At 51.7% G+C, this 27,809-nt stretch overlaps 2 protein-coding genes and 1 long non-coding RNA gene across 10 annotated transcripts; 1 reads left to right on the top strand and 2 right to left on the bottom strand.

Moving 5' to 3' along the window:
• Nucleotides 1-3,516, bottom strand: ZIC1 (Zic family zinc finger 1). The gene is made up of 3 exons (XM_040480422.1): nt 2,504-3,516; nt 915-1,078; nt 1-225 (listed from the first exon to the last, which is right to left on the bottom strand). Exons 1-3 carry the CDS (start codon nt 3,483-3,485, stop codon nt 28-30), a joined length of 1,344 nt encoding a protein of 447 aa, XP_040336356.1. The 5' UTR covers nt 3,486-3,516; the 3' UTR covers nt 1-27.
• On the top strand, nt 233-27,809 carry ZIC4 (Zic family zinc finger 4). Of its 8 annotated transcripts, none has more exons than XM_040480426.1 (6): nt 233-527; nt 7,063-7,316; nt 10,991-11,075; nt 17,240-17,857; nt 22,556-22,874; nt 24,958-27,809. In XM_040480426.1, coding segments are annotated over exons 3-6 (1,008 nt in total). In that variant the 5' UTR covers nt 233-527; nt 7,063-7,316; nt 10,991-11,005; the 3' UTR covers nt 24,959-27,809. The 8 variants fall into 8 exon arrangements, with proteins under 8 accessions (XP_040336360.1, XP_040336363.1, XP_040336359.1 ...); XM_040480425.1 differs by lacking the exon at nt 233-527 and adding an exon at nt 3,542-4,458; XM_040480429.1 differs by lacking the exon at nt 7,063-7,316.
• LOC121033797 (uncharacterized) lies at nt 18,383-21,586 on the bottom strand. Its single transcript, XR_005792120.1, has 2 exons — nt 20,522-21,586; nt 18,383-19,472 (listed from the first exon to the last, which is right to left on the bottom strand). It is a non-coding gene; the product is annotated as an uncharacterized LOC121033797 (long non-coding RNA).

Genomic DNA, 27,809 nt, shown 5'->3' with positions numbered 1-27,809 from the left:
GTTTTGCTCGGTGTTTTGTTTCTGAGTTTAAACGTACCATTCATTAAAATTGGAAGAGAGCGCGCTGTGGCCGGCTGTGTGGTGGACTGCGGAGGAGGAGGGCGACAGGGAGCTGGTGGTCGGGTTGTCTGTGGAGGGAGACACGATGGTGGGCGGCGTGGAGGACTCGTAGCCGGAGCTGGCGGCGGGCGAAGGCTGCGAGCCCTGCGAGGAGGATTCGTGGACCTGCGGGAATAAAGTCGCGTTTTTACGGAGATACCGAGCGCGCGCGGCGGCCGCCCAGCAGGGGTGAAGGCCGCGGGCCGCCCTCCCCACGCCGCGCTGAATCCCGTGCAGCTCGCGGGAGGCCTGGCGGGCCGGAGGGAGGCTTGCCCGCCTCCGCCCTGCGAAGGCAGCGCTCCAGAGAGGCACAGCGCCCCCGGGACTCACAAAAGAAAAATAGAACTGGGAAGAGAGAGGCTGGACTGGAGGCCAGAGCCCGCGATGGTCCCTCCCGCAGCCGCTGGACTTTGCTTGCTCAGAGTTAGGTAAGCAAACGCTCAGGCCTGCGCGCAAGAGCCCAACTCTTCTGCCGACGCCGGCGGCTCCAATGGCGGCAGCTTCGGCAGAGCCAGCCCGCCGGTACAGCCCTGGCTCCCTACCTGGGCCAAACTGCCGCGGCTTCTGCTCCAGTGCACACTGCTTTTTACTTTTCTCATTCGGCGGTGAACTTAGAACGCCCTGGGGTGCCCCCACCCCACCCCCCTTTCGAGCCCCTGCCCTCTCCGCCCGGCCCCACTCAGCAAAGTGGGACGGGTTCCTGTCTGCCTGCGCCCCCGCTCCTCCCGCCGGCGACCCTGACTCGCCGCCCGACCCTGGCCGAAGAGCAGGACAGGCCCCGGCTCGAAGGCGGGCAGCGAGAGCGCGGCGATTACCTTCATGTGTTTGCGCAGCGAGCTGGGGTGCGTGTAGGACTTGTCGCACATCTTGCAAAGATAGGGCTTGTCGCTCGTGTGCACGTGCATGTGCTTCTTGCGGTCGCTGCTATTGGCAAAGCGTCGGTCGCAGCCTTCGAACTCGCATTTGAAGGGCTTCTCCCCTGGTGCGAAAGGCAAGAAAGAAGTCTGATTAGAACAAATCCTGCAACTGTTTTTAAAAATATAAACCATGGAAGAAATAAAAACCAAAACAAAGCAGCCCAGTGTTAATACTTTGCAAGTTCAAAAACCTGGGTCTTCAATAAAGTCTTATATCTTCAGCGGAATTATTGGTATCTGAACCATTTTAACTCCTAATCCAATCAGATCCGGATTTAATTTTTTAGTATTATTATAAGTAGTGGTAGTTTTTCTAGATCCCAGAGCAGCAGCAGGTCTGACTGCTGGTTTTTCTGCCTGAGGCTATACAGACGATTTCCGGCGGCTTCTACCTAGCTCTTGGTTTCTAATTTTCACGTCGCGAGCTGCTTCTCCTGCTGTTTTGCTCTTCTCTCCACCCCCTACCCCCTCCCCGATGCTCCGCACCCCCCTGGTCGCCTCCTCCACCCCACCCCACCCCCCACACACACTCACATTTTATAAGGTAATCGGGGCCGAGAGCTCGGCGCCGCAAATTCTTCCCTCACTCCGGCATTAAACCCCAAGGTCCAAACGCGGTTCACAGAAATCACCCCGGCAAACCAGAATGGGAAAGCAGACAGGATTCCCCGGCCTTGTTGGCGCTAGAGGCCTGGAATGGCCTGGGACTCAGACCACAGCCTTGAGCTCGCCGCGAACTTTTCTTTTAACTGTTCCCGACCGGTCTCTTTATTTTTAAAGGCCAATGCAGAATATTCGGTGTTTTGAAAACTACCTCATAGAATCTAATTGACAAAAAAAGACTTCGCCTTCCGCCGACTATCCCAACTCTTCAAGCCTACTCAAAATCAAGTCACTGCTAAAATTGGGCTCTTTATGCAGAAGTCTCCAAAAGCCTCCTCAGGCCCAACTTACTTGCTTTCAATCCTCCGCCCCCCCCCCTTTCGGTTTTTGTTTCTTTCTCTGCGCCTTCGTCCTATCTCTCCCAATTTTCTCAGTTCCTTCCTTTGACAAAGTCCTCACTAAGGTGCGTGGACAGAGATGTTGGCTGGAAGCAAACGTTTAGATTTGTCTGCAGCTGGAGCGGCTGGCGCCTCCGCCGCCGAGAGCCTGCCACCTCTCTCGGCTTCGCGCGCACCAAGGTCTCCGCAAAGCTGGGCTTGTCTCTCTGCTCTCCCAGGCTTTTTAGTCCTCATTTTAAAACCTATATTCCTAGATACATCTTGTCCGATCCTTTCTATACCTCTTCATAATTTCAAGCCTCAAACTGAAAACAACAACAACAACAACAACAACAAAACCAGCACACACTTTTCACTGCCTGCCTACCGGAAAATGATGCCCAGACCCAATCGCGGCCGGGTTTGTGCGCCCCGGCCGCTGACTTTTGGATTTCGGGTCCCAGACCCGGGATGAGGGGTGAGGATTCAAGAACAGCGTTTTCGTACCTGTGTGCGTCCTTTTGTGGATCTTTAAGTTCTCAGAACGCGCGAAGACCTTGCCACAGCCAGGAAAGGGGCAGGGGAAGGGCTTCTCGCCCGTGTGCACGCGGATGTGGTTGACCAGTTTGTATTTGGCTTTGAAGGGCTTGCCCTCGCGCGGACACTCCTCCCAAAAGCAGATGTGGTTACTCTGCTCAGGTCCGCCGACGTGCTCCACGGTGACGTGCGTGACCAGCTCGTGCATGGTGCTGAAAGTTTTGTTGCACGACTTTTTCGGGTTGGCCAGCTGCTCTGGCTCGATCCACTTGCAGATGAGCTCCTGCTTGATGGGTTGGCGCATGTAACGGAAGAAGGCGCCGGCGCCGTGATGCGCGGCCATGTTCACGTTCATGGGCCCATAGCCGTGCAGCTGCGGTGCTGCATAATGCTCCGAACGCGGGCTGGTCACCTGGCCGTACTGCTCGGGCCGCGGGTACATGTCCCCGGAGAAGCCAAGCCTCATCTGCCCGTTGACCACGTTGGGCGACGCGTGGCCCGCCGCCTGCTCGTGAAGGCCAGGGAAGAGGAGGTGGCCCGCGGCGTCCGTGTGACCGTGTGGGCCCCCGAAGCCTCCAGCTGAAGCAGCGAACAGACTGTGCTGAGCGCTGGCTGCCGCTGCCGCGTCGCCAAAGCCCCGGTTGCGGAACAGAAAGTCCCGCGTGGAGTTGAAGGCTGCGCTCGAATAGGAGCCGACGTGGCCCGGGTGGTGGTGATGGCCCAGGGCCGCGGCGGCCGCGTAGCCGGGCGCTTGAGACGTGAAGGCCGTCTGGCCGGCGGAGGCCAGCTCGTGCGAGCTGGGGTTGAGCTTGAAGGCGCCCATGCCGTCGGCGAACGGGTTGATGCCCAGGCCCACGTCGCGCTCGGCCACGTCGCCCGCCGAGTGGTGGCGGGACGCGCCAAAGGTGGTCACGCCGATCGCGGGGTACTGGGGGCCGGCGTCCAGGAGCATCGTGGCTGCTCGGGGCGAGCCCCGGCCTCCCCCGCCCCCCCCACCCTCGCCCGCCGAGGAGGGAAAATCAGGAGGAGGAGGAGGAGGAGGAGGAGGAGGAGGAGGAGGAGGAACGGGAGGCGGAGGAAGAGGAAGAAGAAGAAGAGGAGGGAGGAGGAGTCGACCCACCTCGCGAAGTCCTAGCCCGCAGGCAGCGGCGCGACGCGCCGGGACGCCCGCCTGACCAAGCTCGGGGAAGCCGGACGGCTCCGGGCCGCAAGCAAGGCGGGCTCCGGCTCCCGCCAAACAGACCTTGCCGGCCCGGCTCGCACTTTCTCGCCGCTCAGTCTCTGCCGAGAGGACCTTGCGTCAAGGCTGCCCAGGGAAAGGCATGGAGCATCTCAGCCCCCCCAAAAAAACTTCCTCCCGGATTTGTAGCATAGAGGAATGTGAGCGCCGGAGCCGCGACTGCTCGCCCTTTCTCCGCCTCGCGCCGTATGCCCCTCCTTACTTCTCCACTAGCCCCTCGCCCTTTCTTTTCTCTCTCTCTCTCTCTCTCTCTCTCTCTCTCTCTCTCTCGCCTTTCTCTCAGGCTCGCCTTCTCGCTCCTTCACTCTCCTTTTTCCCCCTCTGCTTTTTGCGAAAAAAAAAAGGGGGGGGGAGAAAAAAGAAAGAAAGAAAAAACCAAAGAAAAGGCGCAAATCATGCACAATATTGTCTTTTGCGGTTTATCTTCCTGGGGAGAAACTTTCACCTCCTCAGCCGGGCGGTGAGCGCGAGACTGATAGCAGCAATCATTCCTGCAGATAAATGAATTGAAAGGACGACACCGTCCCCCCCTTGATGAATGGGAGCAGGGGGAGGTGTCACGTGCTGCTGACGCGGGCGCCCATTGGTGTGCCCACACTCCCCCCTCCTGCAGCCGCCGCGCCAACGGAGGGCGCGCCGAGGCGCCGCGCGCCGTTCATTGGCCCGCCCGCCTCATCAATCCCAGGTATTGTAAAGCGCTTGACATCCCCTTTTGACAAACAGGGCTGCCAGGAGTAGCAACTTTTTTTTTTTTTTAGCCAAATTTTTCCCTCTTCTCATGGAAAAATTGTTTTGCCACGATTCCTTTTCCTTCTCGCAGTGATATACATTCCTTCTCTCTTCTGATGCCTCTCTGTCTCCCATTCCCTCTTCCTCTTCCACTCCCTCTCACTCTTATTTCTATCTCTATCATCTCTCTCTCTCTCTTTTTCTCTATCTAGTCCTTCTTCAGACCTGCTCTTAGCTGAGCGATTAGCTACTCCGGGCGTCTCCGAGAGTAGGAGGTGGGGATGGGGCTGGTAAACACAGCTAAGGCACTTCCAGAATGTCCCGATTCAGCAACTTTCTTTTCTTTCTTCTCCCCTCTACCCCCACCCCTTCAAGGGCAGCAAAGGAGGCTTTTGTTATTTGCTCCTTTTGAAGTTTGCTTCCCTCTTGCCTCGTCCCCCTCCTGTTCATAATTTAAGATCTCGGTAGCACACGGGCACGCCACTATGAATTTACAAGAAATGTGATTTCTGAGGGTAATCGGCTGCCTCGATTTTCTCACTTTTATCAAATAAACCAGGCTTCCTGCGCTTCCCGCCCCCCCCCCCCCCAGGAGGGGCGGGGGGGGGGGCTCGCTTAACTTTCCAGATTGTTAAAGTGACATATTTTTGTGTGTGGCAAATTGGAAACATTGTTGCCGAGTTGGGTTTTTTTTTCCTTCTCCTGGGTTATTCTTCTTTTTTCTTCCTTTTCCTTAGTCTCCCTGGTTTGCCCCCGCTAACCCCCTCCCTCTGCACTCCTGTTCCCAACCGAGGCCCCTTTCATTCAGGTAAAACTGTAAATTTCCCAACGCGCCATTGTTCTTCAATACTGCCCAAAGCTCCCTAGAAATCCCCGAATACTTTTTTGGTATTTAAATCCCCGATAGATAGGACCAATGTAAATTTTGTGACATTCAAACCTTTTCTGGTTCACAAATCAGTCACCCTTGTCACAGTTATTGAAATTCCGCAACTCGCCACACCAGGACGGTGGAAAAAGCGGGCGCGGTCTTTGTTGCCGACCAGGCTTTTGATCGCCAGAGAAAATTTACTTACCTTCAGATGAGTGAGCAGAAAAAGAAATAACACTCCCTTTGATTTAGTTAGGAAAATGCAGACATTTGGATTCAGTGCAAACATACAACACTCGCTTGTTTTCGCGATGCGGCCCTCGATTAACCTGTCTTTGCCCAGCGCAAAGTCTATTCAACAACTGCGCGTAGTTGCTTTTTGTCCCGTCCACAAAGAGCCATTGACTATATATTAAAATGATTGTTGAAAGGTAGAGGAGTATGGCACTTAAAAGCAGGAAAAAAAAAATCCCTGTGACTCAATCAATTAAGGCAAGCAACATTTATGCATTTCAAAAAATGCACGCAGATGCGGGGGGTTGGGGGATGAAGGTTGCATTTCTGGAAGCTCTGTTTAAAACCCAACAGCCCCGGCCGGCCGGCCGAGGGTTTAGCTGTAGCGTCTGCATATTCATTAGGTCTAATTATTTTCTAGTAAGGAAAACACAAAAAGCCAAGAGTCGGAATCCTTCAATTTGCCCTTTGTTTCTAACTTCATTTGGCTTCTTTGCAGCTGAATCAGAGCCCTAAACTCTTCTCAGACAAAGAAACCTCAACTCATCCTTTCACTGGCGGCCCCGTTAGGAAACTCACCAGTGCCCCGGCGAGAGGAAAAAATGAAAATGAATATTTTTTTGCCCAGTCGCCCGCGCGGGCCGCACCGGTGGGAGGAAGGCAGGGTCAGCGGCAGCCTCTCCTCGCCTTTCTAATTTTCTGGTCTTTTCATCGACTAGATTGTCACTTGGTGTTGGCAAGATGAGTTGCCCTTTCCCTGGGCTCTCCCGGCTCAAAACTCCGCTTGTGTATCTGGGATGGTTTCCCGTGTCTGAAGGGACCTGGCCAGCATTTGCGCTTATTGTGCTGGGAAATAGAAATTTGAGAAAGGAAAAAAAAAAATCATATGTTCTGTCCCCAGCAACAAGTCAGTATAGCAGCCCAGTATTCCCCACCAACTTTGAGTGGAACCAGGTTGGGGAATGGAGGGAAAAGGGCTATGGCTTGAGGGGTGGTTTTTCAAAAACAAAACAAAACAAAACAATTAGACAGTTTGTTCAAAAGATGTATCAGAACTACTCAAGGGGAAGTTGGATCTTGCCTTCATTTCAGTTGTAAAAACCTTATTTGCAAGGAGAAGTTTTCTCTAGAGGCTGTAATAGTGTTCTCACTAGGGAGAACAAATATTGAACCCACCTCGCCTGCCGTTCAAAAAAAAAAAAAAAAAAAAAAAAACAAGGGAGGGGACCTGAGGGGGAATGGTAGCCGTTGGGAGGGGGAGAGGGAAAATAATTCTTCAAAAAAGAAAAGTCAGTCCTCTCTCTCCAGTCCGTGGAAAATCCAAGGGGGACGTTGACAAGAGGGTATTTTTAGGAAACGCTTCCAAATATACAGGGTAAGAGTGAATGTGAGGAAAAAAAAAAAAAGTTGTGGGTTGTAGAAGTTATCAAGTGGGATTTGCGGCGCTCTCTGCAGGAAACGCAAGCGGCTCCAGTTCAAAGCCACATGCACCAACGTGACATATAAGCCATTAAAATATCATCCTGACGGCTCATTTCTGCTTCATCATACATTCCCTAACTGCTTCCCGAAAGCTGGAAAAGGAGAAATGAAGGATGACCGCCTCGCTGGAACCACAAAAGAGAGGCTTGGAGGGGTTTGTGGTTCCCCCTCGGCCACCCCAAAGTGATGTGCAGAAATGAGGCGATCCCGGCAACAGGTGGAGCGGGGTAAGTGTGTGAGTCCAGGGGGCAGATAGACGGGACCTGTACAGCCAGCTGCCGGGTAGCAAGCGCCCTTCGCGGGGCCACTGGCACCCAAACCCCACTGGGGAAAGAGGCCCAGCTAGACTTTCTCCCCATCCCCTCCATCATTAGCCCCCCAACCGTGGGCATAGGCCCCACCCCATTGACATTGAGGGGAGGAGGGGGCCCTTCCGCCAAGGGCAGCGCTGGGGATGAGTCCATCTTTTCTTCCCGGGGGGGGGGGGGGGCAAGGAGGACGAATGGGGTTCCCACTGGCACCGGGACCAAGACCAGCTTCTTACCCACCCGCCTTTTCTCCCCTCCTTGTAAACTGCCTGGGTGCCCCACCATAGGCACAAGGAGGGGAGTCGTGGCGGAGAGCTTTCTTTTCTTTTCACCAAGTGAGCGGGACCCTCTCCAGGAGGAGGACCCCCCCCCCCTCCAGGCAGCTTCTCGCCCGTCCCTGCGAGGATGGCAGGGAGGGACCCGGCTTCCCCTTTCCAGGGTCAAAGGAGCTAAGTCAGCCTTGCTGGCAGCAAGATGATGGAACTTCTCCGCCCCAACCGGAGGGGAGAGGGGAGATGCTGGCTGGGTCAGCCGCGGGGCCCGGATCCTCGCCCTCGCGTATCCTCGTCCTGCTTCAGGAAGTTGACCGCTGGGATCCGCTCTCTGCGCGTAGCGGGCCACGGGTTCGGGACTTGGCTTTCTCTCTCCCAGATTCGAACGAGGGCTACGACTAGTTCTCTGGGGAGCAGGCCGCAGCCGCCTAGAATTCTGATCAGTATCTTAGACATTTAGGGACACAGGAAATTTGGGGCAAGTAAGGCGGGAACTGAGTCGAGATGTGAAAGAAAGCTAGGACTGCCTCAAAGGCTCGACCGGAAAGTTTTGGGTTGATGAATGAGGTTGGCGGTCCATGGGGACAGCTGGAAGCCAGCGAGGTCTTAGGAATGGAGAAGGGGTATTGAAGGGCTGTACCTTGGCCGGCACTGTCTGCAGGAGGCTCCCTATGGATTCCAAGGCCATATTTCTACCCACTTTCGAACAGCATTGGCCTCAGAGCGACCCAAGGCGAGGCACCAACTTCCTTTCCTCTATCTAGCTGCCGGCAGGTGGGGGTCGGGTCGGGGGTGTTCAAAGAGACAGTTAAACGTCCCGGCTTGTCCGGCTGACAACCCACTAATGCATACTCTTCTTTGAGCCCACGGAGGTCACCCAGCCTTCAGCCCGCAGCCGGGAAACCCCGGGACTCTTTCCTCAAGGGAGGAGAAAAAGGCGAGAAGGCCGTCACACAGTCCAGCCTTGTCTCTGTGCTAAAGGGCCTGATGGAGGGGAGTCGGGGAGATGTCGGTGCAGCTGGCAATAGCAGACTGCGGGTAGAAGCCAGGAGCTTTTTTTGGTTTTGGCTTCAGAGCTCCCTGGCAGGTTGAAGGGCCCCTGTTCTGCACCGTCCCAGCTGAGCCGTGGCCGAGAGGCCGGCATGCCTTTGCCTGAGTGCCTGCGGGTTAATCAGTGCAGAGCAGCGTTCATGGCTCCCGGACTAAAATCTCTGGCTTGGAGAGCAGGCTCTAGGTGACCTCTGACCTTGGGCAGGCTTGAGCAGTCCGGGGCGACCCTACAACGTTCAGCCTCGGTGTTCCCCCAAAGAAAAACAGTGTCTTTTGCGTGTACCCACCGGCCCACCTGCTTGGCTCTCCCCCAAACCAATTAATTACGGCAGCTGGCTGGCACCCTTTCCTCTTCTCAAAGTGTGAGGAGGAAGGTAAGTTCTGATGTCTCCAGGTTGTGCTCCTGACTCCTGATTAAGTAGCCATGGGAGTGTGCGGAGACAAACCAGGAGCAGTAATTTGAGGAGAACTTAGCCAAGCATTTTCAGAGCTTTTATATCCCTGGCTTAGTGGGGAACTCATGTCTAGGGGCCCAGGGATTGTTCCCATATTCTTTCACCCCTCCTTCAGTGAGATAACTGGCTTGCTAAGTGGGACCAGAGTTTGAACCAAAGGAGGAGATATTTACCCTGGTTCTCTACACCAGCCTGGTGATGGAGCTGCTACAGAGCAGCATAAGCTCTCAGCTGCCAGGCTGCCAGCCCAAAGCCCAGCCTCTGCAGCATTTGTTTGCATGCCTGTGGGTTTGTAATGCACAAAAGACTGCCAGGATCTAGGGGTAGAAGCGACCCAGGCCTCTTAAGCAGGGAGGGACTTGGGCAGCATTGTGGGTGGATGGGGCTCTCTAGGGAAACACACCCATTTTCCTCTGAAGCAAAAAGGTAAATTCTACTAATCCCAACCAACCAGGATGTTTCCAGTGCCAGATATCCTGCCATGAGGAATTTAGAGCAAGGATGCCTCGCGTGCCAAACTTCTGTAGGATGCAACGTTGCCCCCCCCCCCGTTCTTTCCTGATTTGTGCAGGGAAGAGCTTATTACTTTTGGGGATAGAAGCCTTTTGTTTAGAAAAAAAATTGAAAATAAATAAAACCCTCTGGGAAAAGGTAAGTCTACCCCCCCACACACACACACCCCTCAGGCTTGGACCTAGAAAAGATAGAGGAAAGGGCAAAAACACACAAGCTAGTTCAAGCCCAGGTTGAGGGTTGAGGGAGAGAGAAAGAGATCTTTGAGCATAGAGAATTGGAAAGCCTTTGAGATAGCAGAGCCCCATTTGGATTTGGCCTGTGGTTCAACAAGTTAAACAATCGCTTGTTCTGTGGGCTGGAGTGTCAAGACAGGCAGACGTCCTCATTGACAGAGGGCGTGCTGTGTTTGTCCAGCCTGAGACCTTTTCAATGACTGTTTGTCTTTCTAGGCCAAATTGAGGGTTGGGGCTGGGTGGATCGTCTCTCTTTGGCTGTTCCACTGTCGTTAGTGTTGCCTGACAGATGCAAAGGTCCCCAGGATGGGTTTCAGACTTTAAGATGGCCAAAGGTTTGGTAGCATTATCCACAAAATGAATTTGATAAGGGATGCAAGTATTGCGGGCGGGCCCCCCCCCTGCAGTTCTGACATTCTTAACTAAGAACTGGAGCCAACCAGGACCAGATGATAGAAATGATACTTTTCCCCCCCTATTGTGGTGAATTTTATACTAACTTTAAAAAATCAACCAATGATGATTTCCAAATGGGTTTGAGGGTGGAAGCCATGTAAGGATAAGGGATCCCACACCACTATGGGCAAGATCTACAAATCCACAAAGAAATTTCTCTCTTCTCAATTTCAATATGTGTACCTCAATTTTTAACCTGTCAACCTCCCAGAGGACACCTAGCCCTCCTCATTACATTTTACTAAACTCAGTAAACTTAAAGAAAGAAATGGGAACTTCTCATACATTAAATTCAAATTCAAGAAGTTAGAGGTATTTGAACACTGGCTGGTGCTTAAATCCTATTTACAAGGGAAATCAACAGATGAGTTTCACAAAAAAATGTCTAGGAGGAAAATGATTTTTAATATTTTGTATCATGAAGGATATATTGTTTTGCAACGGTAGTTCCCAGCAGAGTGCTTTCTCTCACCTTAAATGGTTTAAGAAAGACTGAAAGACTCTTCAGACCACACTGTTTTTCACTCATATATTAAGGCCACACAATCTTGCCATACAAACATGTATGAAATTGTTTAACCAGTGACCATCTCTCTTTTCTTCTCAAACAGGCTCAAAGTCAGAAAATGAGATACAAGACTTCCTTGGTGATGAGGAAAAGATTACGGCTTTACCGAAACTCCCTAAAAGAGTCTAGTAAGTTAAAATCCTCTTTCGAATATTGGTTTGCTGAAGTTATTCTTTTATAGTGGGAAGTTTTGTTTGGTCTTCTGGTGATGTTGAGTTGTGAGCTTGGAGATATTTCTTGAGTTCCAATGAAACTGAGAACAACACCTTGGCGTTTGATGCATTTGCACACAAATCAGTGACACAACATCCCACCAGCAGCCAGCTAATCCCCCTCAATGCCTACTCATCTGGACATTCTAGAATTAATATTTGACGACTCTCTCATTGAAACAACCACCCCTGACCTTCTGCAGTTCCACTGTCACATTATTCTATGACATATTCATCTTGAATTCATTTCCAGACGATTTGATTGGAATGAGGTTTGACATGTATTGGCTTCCATGAAAGGAGCAGACTTTGATCTTGGTGATGGGGTTTACATGATATGCATCATCTTTACCAGGGACACCAGCCTTCTGCAATGTGGCGGCAACTACGTTCCCACAATGTGGTGTCTGAACAGGGAGTGACTGACAGCCACTCTGTCAGGAATACCTTCATTGTGAAGAATTTAATTTAATATTCCATTTAGAATAAGCATATGATTTAGGGTTGGGTGTTTTCCCTTCCAGGCGCTTCTAGTTTTCCTCATTTCAACTATACCACCAACTGATGATGCTTGCCTCCAAGGTATTCCCTTGGTGGAAGGAAAATCAACCTTCTTAACAAAAGTTAAATGGACAACTCAGGAAATGGCTTTCTTCTATTATTTTGGGATAATTCGATGGTAGAATTCTCAAGAGAGATGTGCTTATTATGTAAATTCACTTGTTTTAATCCCTCAGTGCTGTTCTGGAAGGTCTTTGACCATGTTTCTTAATCTTTTGTCAAAAGATGTTTAGCAGAACCCTTGCTTGGAAATTAAATTTTATCCAAGTATATTTTCTTTCATACTCAGTTCCATTAATGATGATTAAAGCCCAAACTTCCATAGCAGAGGAGGGAAATCTCTTCCTTTATCTCCAAAATCCTAGATCTCATCTCCTTTGTACAATTTGGGCTGGGACATACAGTGGGCTCCTGGGGCTTAAGTTATTATTTTTTTTTCATAAGACTAGAGACAACCTCTCACTGCAGGAATCTAAAGTCTGTCTGTGAATAGCCTATAAAGAGATATGTTTCTTGTTTGGGGTGGTAACCTGGCTAGAAACAGGGAAGAAAGGATTGAACAAGTGACTGCAGATCTAGATGCAAATATTCAGACAAGAAGGCTTGTTCTCGTCTAGGCTCTGTGTGGTGGCCCTCAGCTCCTGAGACCCTGCTCTGGGCATAACCTGCAACAGATAATCATCAGTTAGCATTGCTTAAAAGATCAAAGTGGAAAAATGGCCTAGCTATTGATCTGAAACCTCCCCCATTTCTTTCTTTTCCAAAGGAGAGAGGTCAGACATTCCCCTATTTGAACCAGTGATGTGAGGAGCTCTGGCAGATGGCAGGGCCACCAAATGTCATATTTCTATACAGCAGGGCTAAAAAATCACTTTAGTGTATGCTGTTGCTTTGGCCAGGCTGAGGTGAACAAAGGTTCTTAGGGCAGGATTCTGGGCACTGGATGGATGTTTGGCATCTGGTGGTGGAGTTGCTCCACACAGGCCCCTACAAAAGCCTCCAGTGCTTCTTTGAATTCTGCTGAAGATCTCTGGGCTGCAGAATGTGGTGGTTTTTCTCCTGCAAATCAAGTAGGAAAGTGAACTCAACAGGGCTGTAACTCCCAGCATGGTTAGAAATAGAATGCTCCAGCCAAGCATTTGGTATTGGGAGTCAGTGTGGTGAGATAACTTTCTGAAAGAAAAATTGTGAGCACCACTGAGGAACACCACTCCTCAGCCTGCCCTGTCAAGTCAATGAAGTCAGGACTCTTTGATACTTGGCACTGGAAGACTCAAAGAAACCACCCTGAAAACTAAAATATACCTCCCTGCCATCGGCGTTCCACCTGTCATCTGTGGTTACCTGGATACTGCTTTGGGTCTTATTTTGGAGATATGCCTTAAAGACCCTCATGTAATCACCTAGAGTTCCCTGTCTATATTAGTGGCTAAATGGATTTTTTTTTCCCCTCCCTGTCTCTGTCCCTGGGAAAATGTCCCTCTAGGAGAATTCCTTGTCCCATTTCTGTGTTTAGCCAACGTGTGAACCATGTGGCTCTAACGAACTTGCAAGGATCAGACAGCCTTACTGACCTGCAGGTCAAGTAATCCCTGGCTACTCAAGAAGCATCTACCCGGGATGGGTCCATATGTTTTCAGTACTTCAAGAGAATGCTGCATCTGGGAAGGAGCTCCATGGGGCCAGGTTACTATCGGTGAATTTGGCTGAATCAGACATATCTGCCCTTTCGCTGTTGGCACAAAAAGCCACGCACATGTTCAAAGTTTTTCAAGGGTAAAGTTAGTAAGAGTATATAGCGTACTAACAGTCTACAAGTATAAAACCTCTGCTTCTTATCCCTAGAGTCTACAGAGTCAGGGCTTAGAACTTAGGGGGTCCACAAACTTGAAAGGGAAAAATTGCATCTTTATTTTCACCACTTTCAAATGGAAAGTTACATGTTTCTTCTACTATATGTGTTAACAAAAACAAGACTATTAGAGTCCACTGGCTTCACAAAGCTTCCAAAAGGGTCCATAGACTAAAACAATTTTAATACCCCTGTTCTCTGCTGTTATTCAAAGCGTATGATGTAGGTGAGGTCACAGTTATATATTGAGGGATCCATTTTTGCGCAAATCAGAGATTTAATGGGAGCAAAAGTGGATGATGAGTTTGACAAACATCCTGAACAGTAGGTTGTAGATCATGTAGGTTCAGGTGGAAAAGAAGATATTTTTATTGCTGGACCACTGCAGAAGTATCCCTGCACTTAGGCCTGAAAGCTACAGGAGGAGTTGACTAAGCTCTATGTTCAGAGTTGGTTAGGAGAAACAGCTAGGCAAGGGGTCCCAGGGAGGAACACATTCATTTTGGGTTTGGGTTTTTTTGTGTGGGGGGGCTTTTTGTTTGTTTGTCTTCAGAAGCCCTTCATGGGTTTGGCCCACACTTGCCTAGACAACTGCGCATTCAACAGACACCTGAGCAGTGAGGAGCCTTGAAACCACTAAGACTAGGCCTGGCCATCACAAGGGGGAAGGGAAAACAGAGTGAGAGACAGGAGAGGAGGCTTCTGTGGCAGAAGGGTAAATCCCAGAAAGAGAGAGTGTGGGAGGAGGTAAAAGCCAGGAAGGAGACAAATCCTCAAAGTCTGGTCTCAACACTATGTACACATCCTTGGTTTCCAGAGCAGAAGGGATTCGACTGTCAAAAGCTCTCCTTCAACGTTTCTTTTCCTTTTCTTTTTCCTTTCCCTTTTCCTTTCCCTTTCCTTTCCTTTCCTTTCCTTTCCTTTCCTTTCCTTTCCTTTCCTTTCCCTCTCTTCTCTTTTCTCTCTCCTCTTCTTTTTTTCTTTTTCCTTTCTTTTTTTCTTTTTCCTTTCTTTCTTTCATTTCCTTTCTTTCTTTTCTTTCTTTCTTTCTTTCTTTCTTTCTTTCTTTCTTTCTTTCTTTCTTTCTTTCTTTCTTTCTTATGCTAACGCAGCATCTATTGGTCGCATTGCTTAAGCTCTTCCGGCCGGCCAGAGGAGCAAAAGACCTGGACTTGTCAAAGCCGAGGGAAATTGTGTAAGTTAATCCCTCGCTAAAATGCGGCCCGAGCGGGGAACAATGTATTAAATGAAGAACGTCTCAAAGAAGCTGCCAACCATTATAAGTAAGTTAATTATTTTTAAAAAAAAATTAAAAGAAACCCTTTTTACTGACCAGGAAATGTATAAGAATAGTTCTCCGTGCTGGGGGTGGGTGGGGCAGCTCAATCAACTCCAAGTCAGAGTTCCTTGCAATCTGCCCAAACTTCTCACCTCGGCTAGGGATATGGGATCTTTTACTCAATCCTTACAACTTCTCTTAAAAATCCAAGCTTTCCTCTGCTTTGGAGGCCCTTACTATGGCCGCTAGGGAGGCCCAAATACCTAAGTTGGCATTTTTGGCTTCAGAGAGCAGGGCAGGCGTTAGGGCGAGCAGCCCTTTAAATCGCCAAGCTGTGCAGCCAGCCCTAGCCGGTCGGCGGCTCAGACAAAGGACACTCCCCCCTGTTCAAGCGGTACTAGGCTAGGCCGAAACTGAAAGGTTTATTTCCTCCCGCCGACCCCCACCCCAAGACTGTAGAGCCTCAGCCTGGGAGGGCGTCCGGCGAAAGGAGGCCGTGGGCCCGCAGTCCCTTTCACAGCCTGGGCTGGGAAACTTGGTGTCCACTCTTCTCAGAGCCCTAAGGGCTAGCGAGCATAGACGCAGAGACTCCGGCCACTGGCAACAAGTGGAGGGAGCTAAAAGTGGAAGTGATCGCGGTCCCGTTTCCCAGAGGCTCTGTTTGGCGTCAGGGTACAGAGCTCAAAACTGCAAATTGACACGGGGAGACCCGGGGATGAGGACCTGTTTCTCCTTGCAGCGTTCCCCTCGCCTCTGTTTCTTTGGCCAGCCGGCCCGCGGGGCGAAGGGGTTTGTGGCGGAGAGGATTCTTAGCCCCTCTCGGGAGAGTGGCGTGGGTTCGAGGCCAGTCTCTCCCAGGTCATTCTGGGTCTGGTCAGGGGCGGACTCTTGGGTTTAGGGGTCTCCGAGCGCCACTTGAAAGGAAGGGCTGGCAAGGCTAGGTGGGAAGGATAGAGTGGGGAGAAGGGAAAGGGTCGGGGAGTCCAAGGAAATGAGAGAAAGAGACATGAGGGACACGAGAAATTTCGGCAAAAGCGAGAAAAAATAATAATAAAGCTCAAGGGCTGCTAGCCTGAGAGTTTCCTCCGCTCCCGGACGCGTAGTCTGCAGTCCCTGGGTACAGCAGCCCCCTCCCCCCCGCCCCTCCTCCCCCCGCCTCTGGCTCCGGGGACAAACCCACCAAGCAGGCCGCCATCCCCTCGCGCCCGGTGCTGCCCGGTCCGCAGGGCTGGACTGCCAGTCTAATAACCCGAGTACTTTACGTAAGGCGCAACACCCCCTCCCCAAAGTCGTGGTGAAAGAAGGCATAACCCAACCCCTCTCACTTCCTGGAGCAGTGAGGCAGCGCAGATCTACTCAGCTTTCCAGAGAGGAGGGGGAGGGGGCTCAAGAGGAGAGAAAAGAATCCGTGCCCGGGTCAGAGCGCATGAGCAGTAGAAGCAAGATATGTTGGGGGTAGGGTGGGGTGGGGTGGAGAGGCGCTGGAGCAGGAGAGAGAGAGAGAGAGTGTGTGTGTGTGTGTGTGTGTGTGTGTGTGTGTGTGTGTGTATCTCTGCGTGTGGCGGGACCTGTCATTGCTGACGTCGGGCCCGGCTGCGGGCCAATAGGCGACCTAGGCGATTGTTCCTCTCCGCGGGCCCCGGCCATGGCCCCGAATCTCTATTCACTTCCTCACGCGCCCCGCTGCTACCTCTGTAGTGTACGGGATTTCAAGTAGGCATTAAAGACTGAGGGAGGGGGAAACACACCCCGAAACTTGAGGGGGGAAAAAAAACTTTGCATAAGTTTTTTGTGGTTGTTCTTTGCCCTCCCTGCTGTCAGGTGACTGGCCTGAGCGACCTGACCTAGGGAGCTCTGGGGAGCCCCGGCCAGGATCCAGCAGGCCACCCTCTTTCATCAGAGCTGGGCACTGAAATTAAAAAAATGGCTGGGGCGCTTCCGCACCACCACCACCTAAAACATCACCGCTTCCCTCACTGCCATTTCCCCGCAGGGCTCCGAGACCCCTGAGTGCTCCAGGGGATTGGCTGCCAGAGCGCTCTGGGGGCGCAGGTCGGGCCCCTCTGGAGCACAGCCCGGGGTCCCCGAGCAACCCACAGACTCAGCACTGCGCACCCCACTGCCCTTTCCACCTGCCCTGCAGTCTCTCTCCCTCTCCCGCTCATGGAGCGGCAGGGGGCTCTACCGAACTGCTGCCCAGCCGGTCCGCAGTGGAGGTGCTTGGCCTCTCGCTGTCCACTCCGTTCGCTGCTGCCTCTGTCTGGCTCGCGGTCCCGGCGCTGACGGCAGAGGCCGTGGTGTGGCTGGGCTGGGCCTGCCCCCCGGGGCCCGGTGGAATGCTCGGCCCACGCCGCCCGTTCTCACGCGCGCTATTTGTCTCCACAACAGGTAGCAGCTCCGGACACCATGGCCCCCAGCTTGCTGCCGCCTCCAGCCCCTCGGTGTTCCCGGGCCTTCAAGAGCAGCCACCGCAGGCCTCCCCCAGCGGCACTTTGAACGGACTCCTGCGTCTGGGGCTCCCTGGAGACATGTACGCGCGGCCCGAACCGTTTACGCCGGGACCGGTGGCCCGCAGCGACGCCCTGGCAGCTGCCGCGGCCCTGCACGGCTATGGGGGCATGAACCTGACCGTGAACCTCACGGCGCCCCACGGTCCCGGTGCCTTCTTCCGCTACATGCGCCAGCCGATCAAACAGGAGCTCATCTGCAAGTGGCTGGCAGCCGATAGCCCCGCGCCCCCGCGCCTCTGCTCCAAAACTTTCAGCACCATGCACGAGCTGGTCACGCACGTCACCGTGGAACACGTCGGCGGCCCGGAGCAGGCCAACCACATCTGCTTCTGGGAGGAGTGTCCGCGCCAGGGCAAGCCCTTTAAAGCCAAATACAAACTTGTAAATCACATCCGCGTGCACACGGGCGAGAAGCCCTTCCCCTGTCCTTTCCCGGGGTGTGGGAAGGTGTTTGCTAGATCAGAAAATCTCAAAATACACAAAAGAACTCACACAGGTCAGTATTCGGCACTGTCTGTCTCGTGCGGACCCTCTGGGGGAGCAGGCGGCCTCTTCTGGGCCCTCCGGGCTGGATTTCCTCAAGTTCCATCTGGGTGGAGGGAGGCTATCTTGGTATTTCCATGACCCAAGTCCATAAAATACTAATTATGCCCTTCTATTAGAATCACAGAAGTTTCCTGAGCCTGTGTGTGGAGGAAAACAAGTGATTTCTGCTCTGTGAGAGGGGGCGAGTGTGAACATACTTGGGTCTCTGTGTGTGCAAATGTGTGTTCTCTGATCGAGCTTGATTTGCAGGTTTTAAAACAGCACTATTCCCCAAAGTCATAAGACATAGTACCAATTTCATTTTCTTGGTCCTTTTGGAATCCTGAGGCAAGTGCTCTTCCCCTGGTGGACTTGACAACCTGACTACCACCTGAACTAAGGGATCATCGGGCCCTTGGTGTCTTCTTGAGGATTTGGGGGTCTCATGGGCTGACTTTGCCCAGGTTTTGGAGCCTTGGTGACCTGACACTTGGGATGTTTGACAAACTCCTTTGCTTTAGCAGAGACCAAGGAGACTCATCTGCCTTATATGTCGTTTACTGAGCTGTTAAGTGAAATGGGGACATGTGTCAACCACATCTGTTAGTTCTAGTTAACAGGAAGAACAGGAGCCTGCTGAAGAGCATGCAAAGTTGAACTCCTCTGGCCAGAAGCATCTCTAATTAATGCAATTGCAAGGAGAAAGTTTTCGCACTTCCCAGAACAGCCTGTGAAGTTACATTAATTAGTTTAGCAGCCGATGTTTGTATTCTCTCTAGCTAGGGTTTTCTCACCCAAACACCCTAGAAGTTTAAGAAGGCAACATCTCCTCTCCTCTATTTTGGGGGCTGGAGAGGGGGACTGGTGGGGAGAGGAGAAGATAAAATAAGTTCCAGCTTGGTGCCCCCCACTTCTCTTACTCTCTTGGGGCTCTACCTTACTCACCTCTCTTCTTGGTGGAAATATCAGCAAAGATTGAAGTCAAAGGACTCCCCCAGGCTGATACTGCTGGGGAAAGAAACTTGCAAAGCCTGATTTCTCCCCCAAGCCCTGCAATCTTGGGGAAGGTCCTTGGCCAGGACGCTGGCACAGGTGGAGTCCAGACCAAAGTCCACTCTTAGTTTCCTTTATTTCCATAGTATATCTAGAAATGTACAATTTCCCCCCCATTGTTTCCAGTATCTTTCCCACCCCCTCCGCAAGCAGTTGTTCCCCTTTAGCGCTCTCCGAGTTTCATCCCAGAGGAGGGGAGGAGAAGTGAGGCCCCATCACCTCCCACAGGCCCGCTGACTCCAGGAGTTGATGGCCCGTACTGCGAAGGTAGACGCGCAGTCCTGAGCCAGAGAAGGAACTCATTTTTAATGACGGGTTTGTTTTTGTTTTTGTTTTTTTTAACAAACAAACTTTTACTGCTCTTTGCCGGCCTACTGTTTGAAGTCCATGAAGCAGAAAATGGTTAAATTCTTAGTGCAATCGACCTACAGCAGAGAAGCAAGTTCAGTGCGCCCGGGCTGGCTCAGGTTTGCGTCCATTCAGGACAGAATTTTAAGTGCGTCCTTTCCACTGGCAGTCCTGACTCATTATCTCTGGAGTTGAAAGAAAGAAAGAAAGAAAGAAAGAAAGAAAGAAAGAAAGGAAGGAAGGAAGGAAGGAAGGAAGGAAGGAAGGAAGGAAGGAAGGAAGGAAGGAAGAGAGAGAGAAAAAAGAAAAAAAAACCTACTGAGATTCTCCTGCTCCCGCGTTTCTCTCAAACCCCCCCCCCCCCCAAGTAATGAAAAGACAGAGAGAGGGGGGGAAAAAAAACAACAAAATGTTTCTCAAATGGCAATAGACCTCACTACAAATTATTCATGAAGACAGTTCTCGATTCAACAGGAAAATAATTGCCTTTTCAAATATTAATGGCGTTTCATTTCCTCGAGTCGCGGAAGCGGCGAACAGGAGCTGATTTCTCAGGAGTTGAGATTCTCCCGGATCTGAAGCCCGGGCCCGGCTTGGGAGGCAGCTGCCCCAAGCCCCATGCCGAAAGGTTTCACTTTGTGGCGGTCACAGCAATCCCGGAACAATGGTGCCGCCGCGAGGGAGATGCGGGGCAGCCGCCGAGCTCCGGCCCGACCCGGCCGCCTGTCCCCCAACCCCCCCTTCTCGGGACCCCTCAGCTGGGGGCTCGCCCCACCTTCCCCGCCAGTCGTTAGAGAGAGACAGGGCGGGGGGTCCCAGGTAGAGAAGTGACCGCGCCGCTACAGAGATGCTCGGTAACCTGGTCCAGCCACAAGTGCGAGAAAATGGCGCTAGCCGAACTGCCCGGCGGCTTCCGAACTTTGTCCGGCGGGCCTGGCGCAGGGCCGCGGAGGAGGCCGCTCCCGGGTGCTGAGCCTCTGGGAGGAGACTCCGGCCCCTCTTGACTTAAGCCCCAGGCCCCGGCCGCTCCGGACCGGCTGCAGGGTCCTGGCCCTACCCTGCCTCTGCACATCCACCCACCCACCCAGGGCGCAGCGCCCGGACACTGTGGGAAGGGAGGGGGCGGGAAGCAGTGTATGGGGGTGGGGGTGGGGGCGCAGTGTTAAGCGTGAAGTCCAGGGGGCCTCCTGCAGCTGGGGAGAGGCCGGGAGGGCGCGAGTGGGCGCGGCCTCACCTGGCATCCCTGGGGCCTCAGAACTTCCAGACTGCTCGAAGTGCCATGCTTTTTCCCCTCTGCTCCTCGTTTGGGATGAAATCATTGTTTCTGTTTTACGTGAATGTCCAACGAGGTGCTGGCAAGATGGGATAAGGGGAATATTGGGGAAGGGGGGCGGTCAACGTCAAATTCTATTCCTCCTCTGTGTTCTCAGCAAATCTTGTTTTCTTTTGCAGGCCCTGAATTGCATGGTTCTTGTAAGTAATCTTAGAAAGAAAAGAAGGAAGGGAGGAAGAAAAGTTTTAGTTTTGCAAATGCCAACAGGGATCAGAGAGGAGAAAACAAGGGGCAAATAGGGACACTGATGTATTCTGCATCTTTCTCGTTTTTGTTTTTGCTTTTGTTTTAATAAAATGGTACCAGTGTGCCGAGAAATGGCAGATGCCAGCACCGCCCAGTGTTCCACTGTATTAGCAGTACTCCTGCAGGGTCAGAACGCAACGACCCGGCCCTGCCAGAACCCTGGGCTCACTATCCGCAGCCGCACGGAGGCAAGGGTTGTGTGCAAACCTCTGACTCCGCCTGAGCTTCAGCCCGGCTCAGAATAGGGGCTTTGTGTGTTCAAACCTGCCCCAAAGCACCCAGCCTTCCTGGAAGCGGCGGAGAAGCGACCACAAAGGCAGCAGTCCTCCAGCCATGCATCTCTTTCTTAGCCAGACGCTTGGTAGCCTTTCTCTCAACCCTGGGCGCCCTGTGGCATCCATTGTTTAAAGCGCCTAGACACTTCCTCTCCACCTTGCCACAGCATCTGCAGCTCCAGCAGGAACCTGGGCTTCCGGGTTCTTGGGGTCCTTTCCACCCCCACATTCCAGCGAATCCAGCCGCCAGTGAGCTCCAGGATTGGGGCTCTGTCTTCGGCGAATATTTCCACCCTAACGCGCGCTCGCGCCTTCCCGCGGCTCTATTGGGCATCGCACCACGAATCCGAACCCCTCGCGGGTCTACCCCGGCTGCCCGCTTGTCCTGGCCAGTCTGATCTCAGCAGCTGCGCTCATCCCGAAGCCGCCGAACTCAAGGGTGCGATTACGCGAGAGGCCCCGGATCCCGCCTGGCGCGGGCAAACCCTGCAGCGCTCGCCTCTCAGCTCAGGCCTGCAAGGCCCGAGAGCCGGGCGTGGGTGGTCTGGGGAGGCTTTTCGACCTCTCAAGTCAGTTCGGACTGGGAGAGCAGGCTGCCAGCGGCAGCGTCTCCTGGAGGCTGCTGGAGCAGCGTAATAAAATATTATTGCCGGCGCGCGTATCTGGAGGGATCCCGGACGGTTTAGGCAAGATTTGAAGAATGCTGCTAAATGTTTGCCCTCAGGGGGTAGAAGGGAAGGGGGAGGGGGCTCCATTTCCCGTAAAAATCGCGTCTGAAGTGAATCATTGCTCGGAATACCTTTTCCTGCAGCACGAATCCACATTATGCACATATCGTGTGCAACGCCTGCGCATCTTTAAATTATTCCATCACCTTGGCGTTTGTACAAAATCTACTCTAGTAAATAATTTGGTCCATGGTAGGCTGCGTGCGGGGTTGACTACTGTGTGTGGGGGAGTGTGGGGGAGTGTGGGGGTGGTGGGAGGAATACAGACGTTTGGCTAGAACAGCAATTTTAAAGCAAACGGACGCTAGCTCCTCGGTCAACTCTATTCTCGGGCAAAGATACTTCTGGTTCCGAGTGGAGAAAATTTGGAGGAAAACAACCAGAGTGGATCAGGATGGAAACTCGACAAAGATGGAGTCTTCATCGCTCCTCCTCCTTACCCTCCCCCGCCCCCCGCTCCGGCCCGGGCGGGAGAGGGGGAGGGGTGACGGCGTGCTGGAGGAAGCTCGGGGCGCGCTCTGAGCGGGCGAAGGGGGTGCTAGTCCTGAGAGGCCAAAAGGAAAGAAGGTTTATGAAAATCTTCTGTGGGTCTTTTTCTAAAAATGACAGAGAAATTGAGAAGGGTGGTGAGGCCAAACTGGGGCCACGACCCACGCGCACTAATGTCTCTGCGTTGCCTCCACTAGGGGAGAAGCCCTTCAGGTGCGAGTTCGAGGGCTGCGAGCGGCGCTTCGCCAACAGCAGCGACCGCAAGAAGCACTCGCACGTGCACACGAGCGACAAGCCATACACGTGCAAAGTGCGCGGCTGCGACAAGTGCTACACGCACCCCAGTTCTCTGCGTAAGCACATGAAGGTGCATGGGCGCTCGCCGCCGCCGCCTAGCTCTGGCTACGACTCAGCCACGCCGTCTGCCCTGGTGTCGCCCTCATCGGACTTCGGCCGCGACCCGCCGGTGGCCTCCTCGGCGGCGGTGGCGGCGCGTGGCGCCGACCTGAGTGAATGGTACGTGTGTCAGGGCGCGGGCCCCTCCGCAACCGCCCCCGCCGCACCCCCAAAGCCCCAGCCACCACCTGGTCCCGCCGCTGCCGCTGCCGCCACCGCCTCCGGTTTTAGCGCTGCTGCTCTGGTTGCCGCTTCCGGTACACTGACTGCTTGTCTAGGCGGGGTTACTGAGTCTTGAAGAGAGGGTGAGGAAGGAAGAAAGGATGGAAGGGAAGGAGGGAGAGAGGGAGGAAGGTAACCGCTAAAAGTTGTTAGAGCTCATTGAATATGCTAATATAATATCCATTATTTTAAAATATAAATATGGTTCCCATATTTATTCCGCAATCACACCCAGCACCCTGCACCCACCCCCATCGACGCCTTCACGACTGAGTAGCGTGACACCAGTGTTTGGGTGGAGAAAGTACAGAAAGAGACGAAGGAAAAAAAAATACACATTAGGAGAGTTTATGTGCGAACTTGGCAGCTGCAGGCGGTGAAATTAAGACCACAAAGTCCTCTCGTGGTTCACAGAATGTGAAATGTTTTCCTCGAGGCCTGGGCGGCTGGGACTGCCACCGGGACTCCCTTCCCAGATTCCATTGGGAGCCTCCTCGAAAGTTCCAATCGCAGAAGGTGGCAGAGGGAATCCCTGAGCCATTATCTTGCCTATTTCCTTCTACTTCTGCCTCCCTACATTCTCTCCTCCTTCAGCTATCCTCTCAAACAAAAATGCACAAGTCCCAGGCCCCAAAATTTCCAACTACTTATACAAAGGAGTTAAAAGGGAGAGAAGTTTAAGCACCTACCCCTGTGGATCACATGCCATTCTCCCAAGAGCTGGCCCAAGCACCCAGAAATATCTGCTCCCTATACTTCTACCTCTGGGATAAGGTGTGAGTCCTAACAACTGAAAATGCAGACAAAGGAGTGCTAGAGGGGCTTTAGGATTCAATGCTCTGAAGCCTCCTGGGAACAATCACCCTCTCCCCACCCCCCCCACTCTTGTAGAAGAGCTGCCTTTGAAATCTTGTGGGTGCTTGGCATTGGGGGTGCAGAGTGGGCCAATGACGTCACCGAGCCAAGGCCTCCACAGTGAAGGGATCTGGCCTAGGGAACAGTGCCTGGATGAATCTCATCAATTCTGGGATAATCTTTGTAAAAAATCATACAGTTGTTCGTCTTATTTTTTAAAAGGTGTGTGTGTGGGGGGGAGGACAAGAGAGATTAACTTCAATCATAAATGTTTTAAAGGCAAATACCCAATGGGTCTAGATCGAATGAGTATTCAATATCCTGCAGACCAAGTCCCCAGATAAAGAACCAGATGTTGGGGGCAGAGGAGAGGAACGTCTGCAATTGTTGCCAAGGAGGGGAGGAATCAAAGCCTGTTGCCCAGCCTCTCACCCTCTGCAGGGAGGATGGGGCTGCCCCCAAATCCTTGCTAACATGAGGGAGGGGGTTAGAAAGAAAAAAGACGGGTGAAAAAGCTTTGGCAGACCTATCTCAATCCCCTAAGAATTGGAAGATGGGCGCTCTGTTAGTCCCACCTAGGGGGAGCCCGCTAGACTGCCCAACAAGTCCTGGCCCTGCTACTCTGCTGGGTTTTCTTCTACAGTCTCCCCTTCAGACACTATTAGACAATTCTCACTCCTGCCCTGCAGCCCCACACTTTCATCAGATAAACAATGTCCTAACTGGAATGGGAGTGTTTTCAGTACCTCTCAAAAAAACCCAGAATCTTCCAAACACACACTTAGTGAATCCATTCTTGTGGAAGTGGCCCCGCAATCCCCTCCCCCCCACTCCTCTCACCCGTACAATGGAGTCCAGAGGCCGCCTGGCCAAGGGCCGGCGGCCTGCAGCAAATGACTCGTTCCCATCGGGGAAACACCCGCCCCACCGCCAAGGTGGAGAGGGCATCTGCAGAACTTGCTTCTTCTGACGTTTAAAAATTCTTCCCTCTACAAATCGGACTCATTCCTTTCTCTTCTGTTTCCAGGCCCCTGTTTGCCTTCCACTCCCATCCAAAATAGTGAAATAAAATAAAAATGCTTGGTCGGCCCCTAATAGCCTTTAATTTTTCATTTGCTTGTTACAGATGTCCACCGCGTTGCTCGCAAGGTAATCTCGCCCAACGCAGCTGAGCGCCCGCATCTAGCGCCTGCGACATCAAAGGGTCCGCGCACAAAGCAATGTTTCTTCGCCACGGTGCATCTTCATGGTAAGTTAGGATTTCTATGGCAATGGGCAAGTTGCACTGAAATCCTGAAAGGCCGAGCCTGGAGCCCGTCCAGGCTTTTCATTAAGGACATAATATTTACGTCTAACAGGCCTTTTTTCTTGTGTATACAAGTATATATTTTTGTTTGACGCGGACTAAATCATTTTCATTTAATTTCCGGTAAACAAAACCCACGCGAATGGGCACTTGTTCCCGATCATAATAAAAATGGATAATAATGTGAGGGAAGAAAAGGGCCGCTTGAATCGCCGCTCAGCCCCCTTTGTTTCTGCTTTCTGCGGTGATCAGAGGGCGCATTTGGGTTTGATGGCGAGTTTCTAAAGGCGAGGAAATGGTTTGTAAGAGGGGAAAGAAAAGGAGAAAGGTCTAATCAAGCTCGGGTTGTTCAAAGAGTCGGGTTTTGGGGTTGAAAGTGTGAGTTTGACGGTGCATCAGCATGCCGCGTTAGGCTCGCCATGGAAATGCGCGCGGGGAGCGGCCGCTTCAAAGGCGGCACACTTCACTGCAGACACTCTATTAAGATACATTTGCGCTGACCTTTGCTTTCACGCCATTTAATACTGTCACTACGTTCTCCAGTATATACTTCCTCTTTGGAACCAGCGTCGCCCGCCTTTAGGGGTTCACCCTACACTCCTGTGGGGAGGGGGCGTTTTGATGCCAGGGACGCATTCAGGAAAGGAGGAGCCGGACTCCGTGCACCTTGACTGCGCCCCCAAAGAAGCTCCAGGGTCAAGAGTAAATAACTTTAGGGCAACCTCAGAAGCTTAACAAATGAGCATCCCCAGCTCGATTTTGTGCAAAACGCCTCTCTGCCACTTGAGCAGGGTAGAGGCCTGAATTTGAAAGGGACTTGTGGAGGGGACACACTGGATGAATCTAAGGAGTTCAAACTGTGCCTTTGGGACATTACCACTCTGGTCCCCAGATCAACCCATTCTGCCCCCTCTATCCCAGAGGTCTCTTGCAGGCCCCCATATTGTTTCTCCCTAGTGTGGGGCATAGGATACCCATCAGGCCTAGGCTGGCCCTGGGCATGAACTCAAGAGCCCAAGGCCAAGGGGATAGGGAAGATGGCAGGAAAGTTAGAAGTCCATGTTCCCTTAATTGTCTTGTTGTTTATTTTATCCAAGTACCCCAGTGAATAGGGGAAAAATAAACACGGTGAAAAAAAAAATCAAACAGTAGAGTCTTCTTTAGTGCCAGTCCTTGTGGTTGAATAAAAAGGATGGTCCGCTTTCTATTGAGCTGAGAAATCTTTGAAGTGGGAGTTATTATCTGAGACATTCCTGCTTGTCGTCCTAACAACGCTGATGAAACGTAAAAGGTTCTTTGTCAGCGATTTGTTCTCCTCTCTGTCAAACTCCCTCTGCCCCGTTAGTTTCAAACCGTTTCTAAAGAGATAAAATCAAACTTCTTAAAAAAAAAATACATGCACAGTACACTAACTGATAACTTTAGGACTCAGTCCTGCTAAGGAAAAACAAAAGCAACACAGAGACATCAGGCCCAAGGTCTGTGGAGGCGCACAGATGTTGAGGGGCCTTTTGCACAGGCTCTGGGACATGGGGGAAAGAATGCAGAGGAGGTGTAGGCAGAGGGTACATACCCCAAGCACAAACTGTGTGTCCGCTTCTCTCTGCACTGGCCTGCCCTCATCAGTCCCAGTCAGGTCACTTGGATGAACCTCCTTTGGGGACCCCTCAAACTCCCAATATTCTTGCCAAGGATGCTTGGAACCTTTGACTGCAGCCAAGCAATTGTTAATATTTTCTGCTCCTTCAAAGACAATCTCTTCTAAAAATAGACCCATTGTGTGTTTCTTCCCACTAGCAGCAATCAGCAAGCCCTTTTTGCCATTAATAGAAAGTAGAGTGGCTTGAAGGAGAGACATTTTTATCATTTCCTGTTTTCTTCAGAGTCTTGGCAATTGGAGTTCAGAAAGTTCAGTTTACAAGATAGTGTCCCCAAAGTGCATGCAAATACCCTCCTCCCATCCACATATGCAGTTCTTCATTTAATATTGTGCCCAGGAAAGAAAATTTCACCCTGTCCAGCTTTCCCCAAACCTCCCGATGTGGTTTTAAAGGTGGTTTACATACATAAGGATGTACTGGCCTCCCTACTCTGTGTGTGCTGAATAAATGATTTGTAAAGAAGTTTCCCCAAGCTGTAACCCATGCTGTTATTATAGTTGCTGCAAAATGTTGTCTCTTATATTGATTTTTATTTGTTTACTGGAAGTCCCCATATGTTTGTTTATATCACTAATTTATGGGAAATGTAATGATTGCAATGAATGTGAATTATACAGACAGGCAAATGTTTTGTAATCATAAATTCACACACACACACACACACACACACACACACACACACAAGAAGCCTGACTGAAACCTTATACTATTTGGTACATCTCTACCCACACTGTTTGTGATTTATCATCTCTCCCCCTTAGATCCTTAAATTATGAACTAACTTGAAAGAAAAATAAAAGTTGTTATGTATTTGATTGAAAGTGATTGTTGAATGTCGACTATGAATGAAAAAACATAGTCGAAAGCTGTGGCTTCATCTTGCTGTAAATATGTAAAAATGGATTAAAATCTGTGATTCTCTTTCCCTCCAAAGAGCGTTGTGGACATGGAGCTCCATTTTGCTACTTTCTTTGGTAATAAATGTTGTGACGTTTCCCTTCCTCTTTTGAA

The sequence above is a fragment of the Herpailurus yagouaroundi genome, unplaced genomic scaffold (assembly GCF_014898765.1).
Source record: "Herpailurus yagouaroundi ecotype Mexico unplaced genomic scaffold, PumYag 159, whole genome shotgun sequence".
Taxonomy (NCBI): domain Eukaryota; kingdom Metazoa; phylum Chordata; class Mammalia; order Carnivora; family Felidae; genus Herpailurus; species Herpailurus yagouaroundi.
This window is presented reverse-complemented; position numbering and strand designations above follow the sequence as displayed.

Bases quoted from the DNA above. Each gene is read 5' to 3' on its own strand.
- ZIC1 (XM_040480422.1), bottom strand. From the start codon at position 3,485: ATGCTCCTGGACGCCGGCCCCCAGTACCCCGCGATCGGCGTGACCACC. The intron at 1,079-2,503 runs GTACGAAAACGC...CTTTCGCACCAG, and splicing joins CCACAAAAGGACGCACACAG to GGGAGAAGCCCTTCAAATGC. The intron at 226-914 runs GTAATCGCCGCG...TTATTCCCGCAG, and splicing joins CGCTGCGCAAACACATGAAG to GTCCACGAATCCTCCTCGCA.
- ZIC4 (XM_040480423.1), top strand. From the start codon at position 7,913: ATGCTGGCTGGGTCAGCCGCGGGGCCCGGATCCTCGCCCTCGCGTATC. The intron at 11,076-17,239 runs GTAAGTTAAAAT...TCTCCACAACAG, and splicing joins AAACTCCCTAAAAGAGTCTA to GTAGCAGCTCCGGACACCAT. The intron at 17,858-22,555 runs GTCAGTATTCGG...TGCCTCCACTAG, and splicing joins ACACAAAAGAACTCACACAG to GGGAGAAGCCCTTCAGGTGC.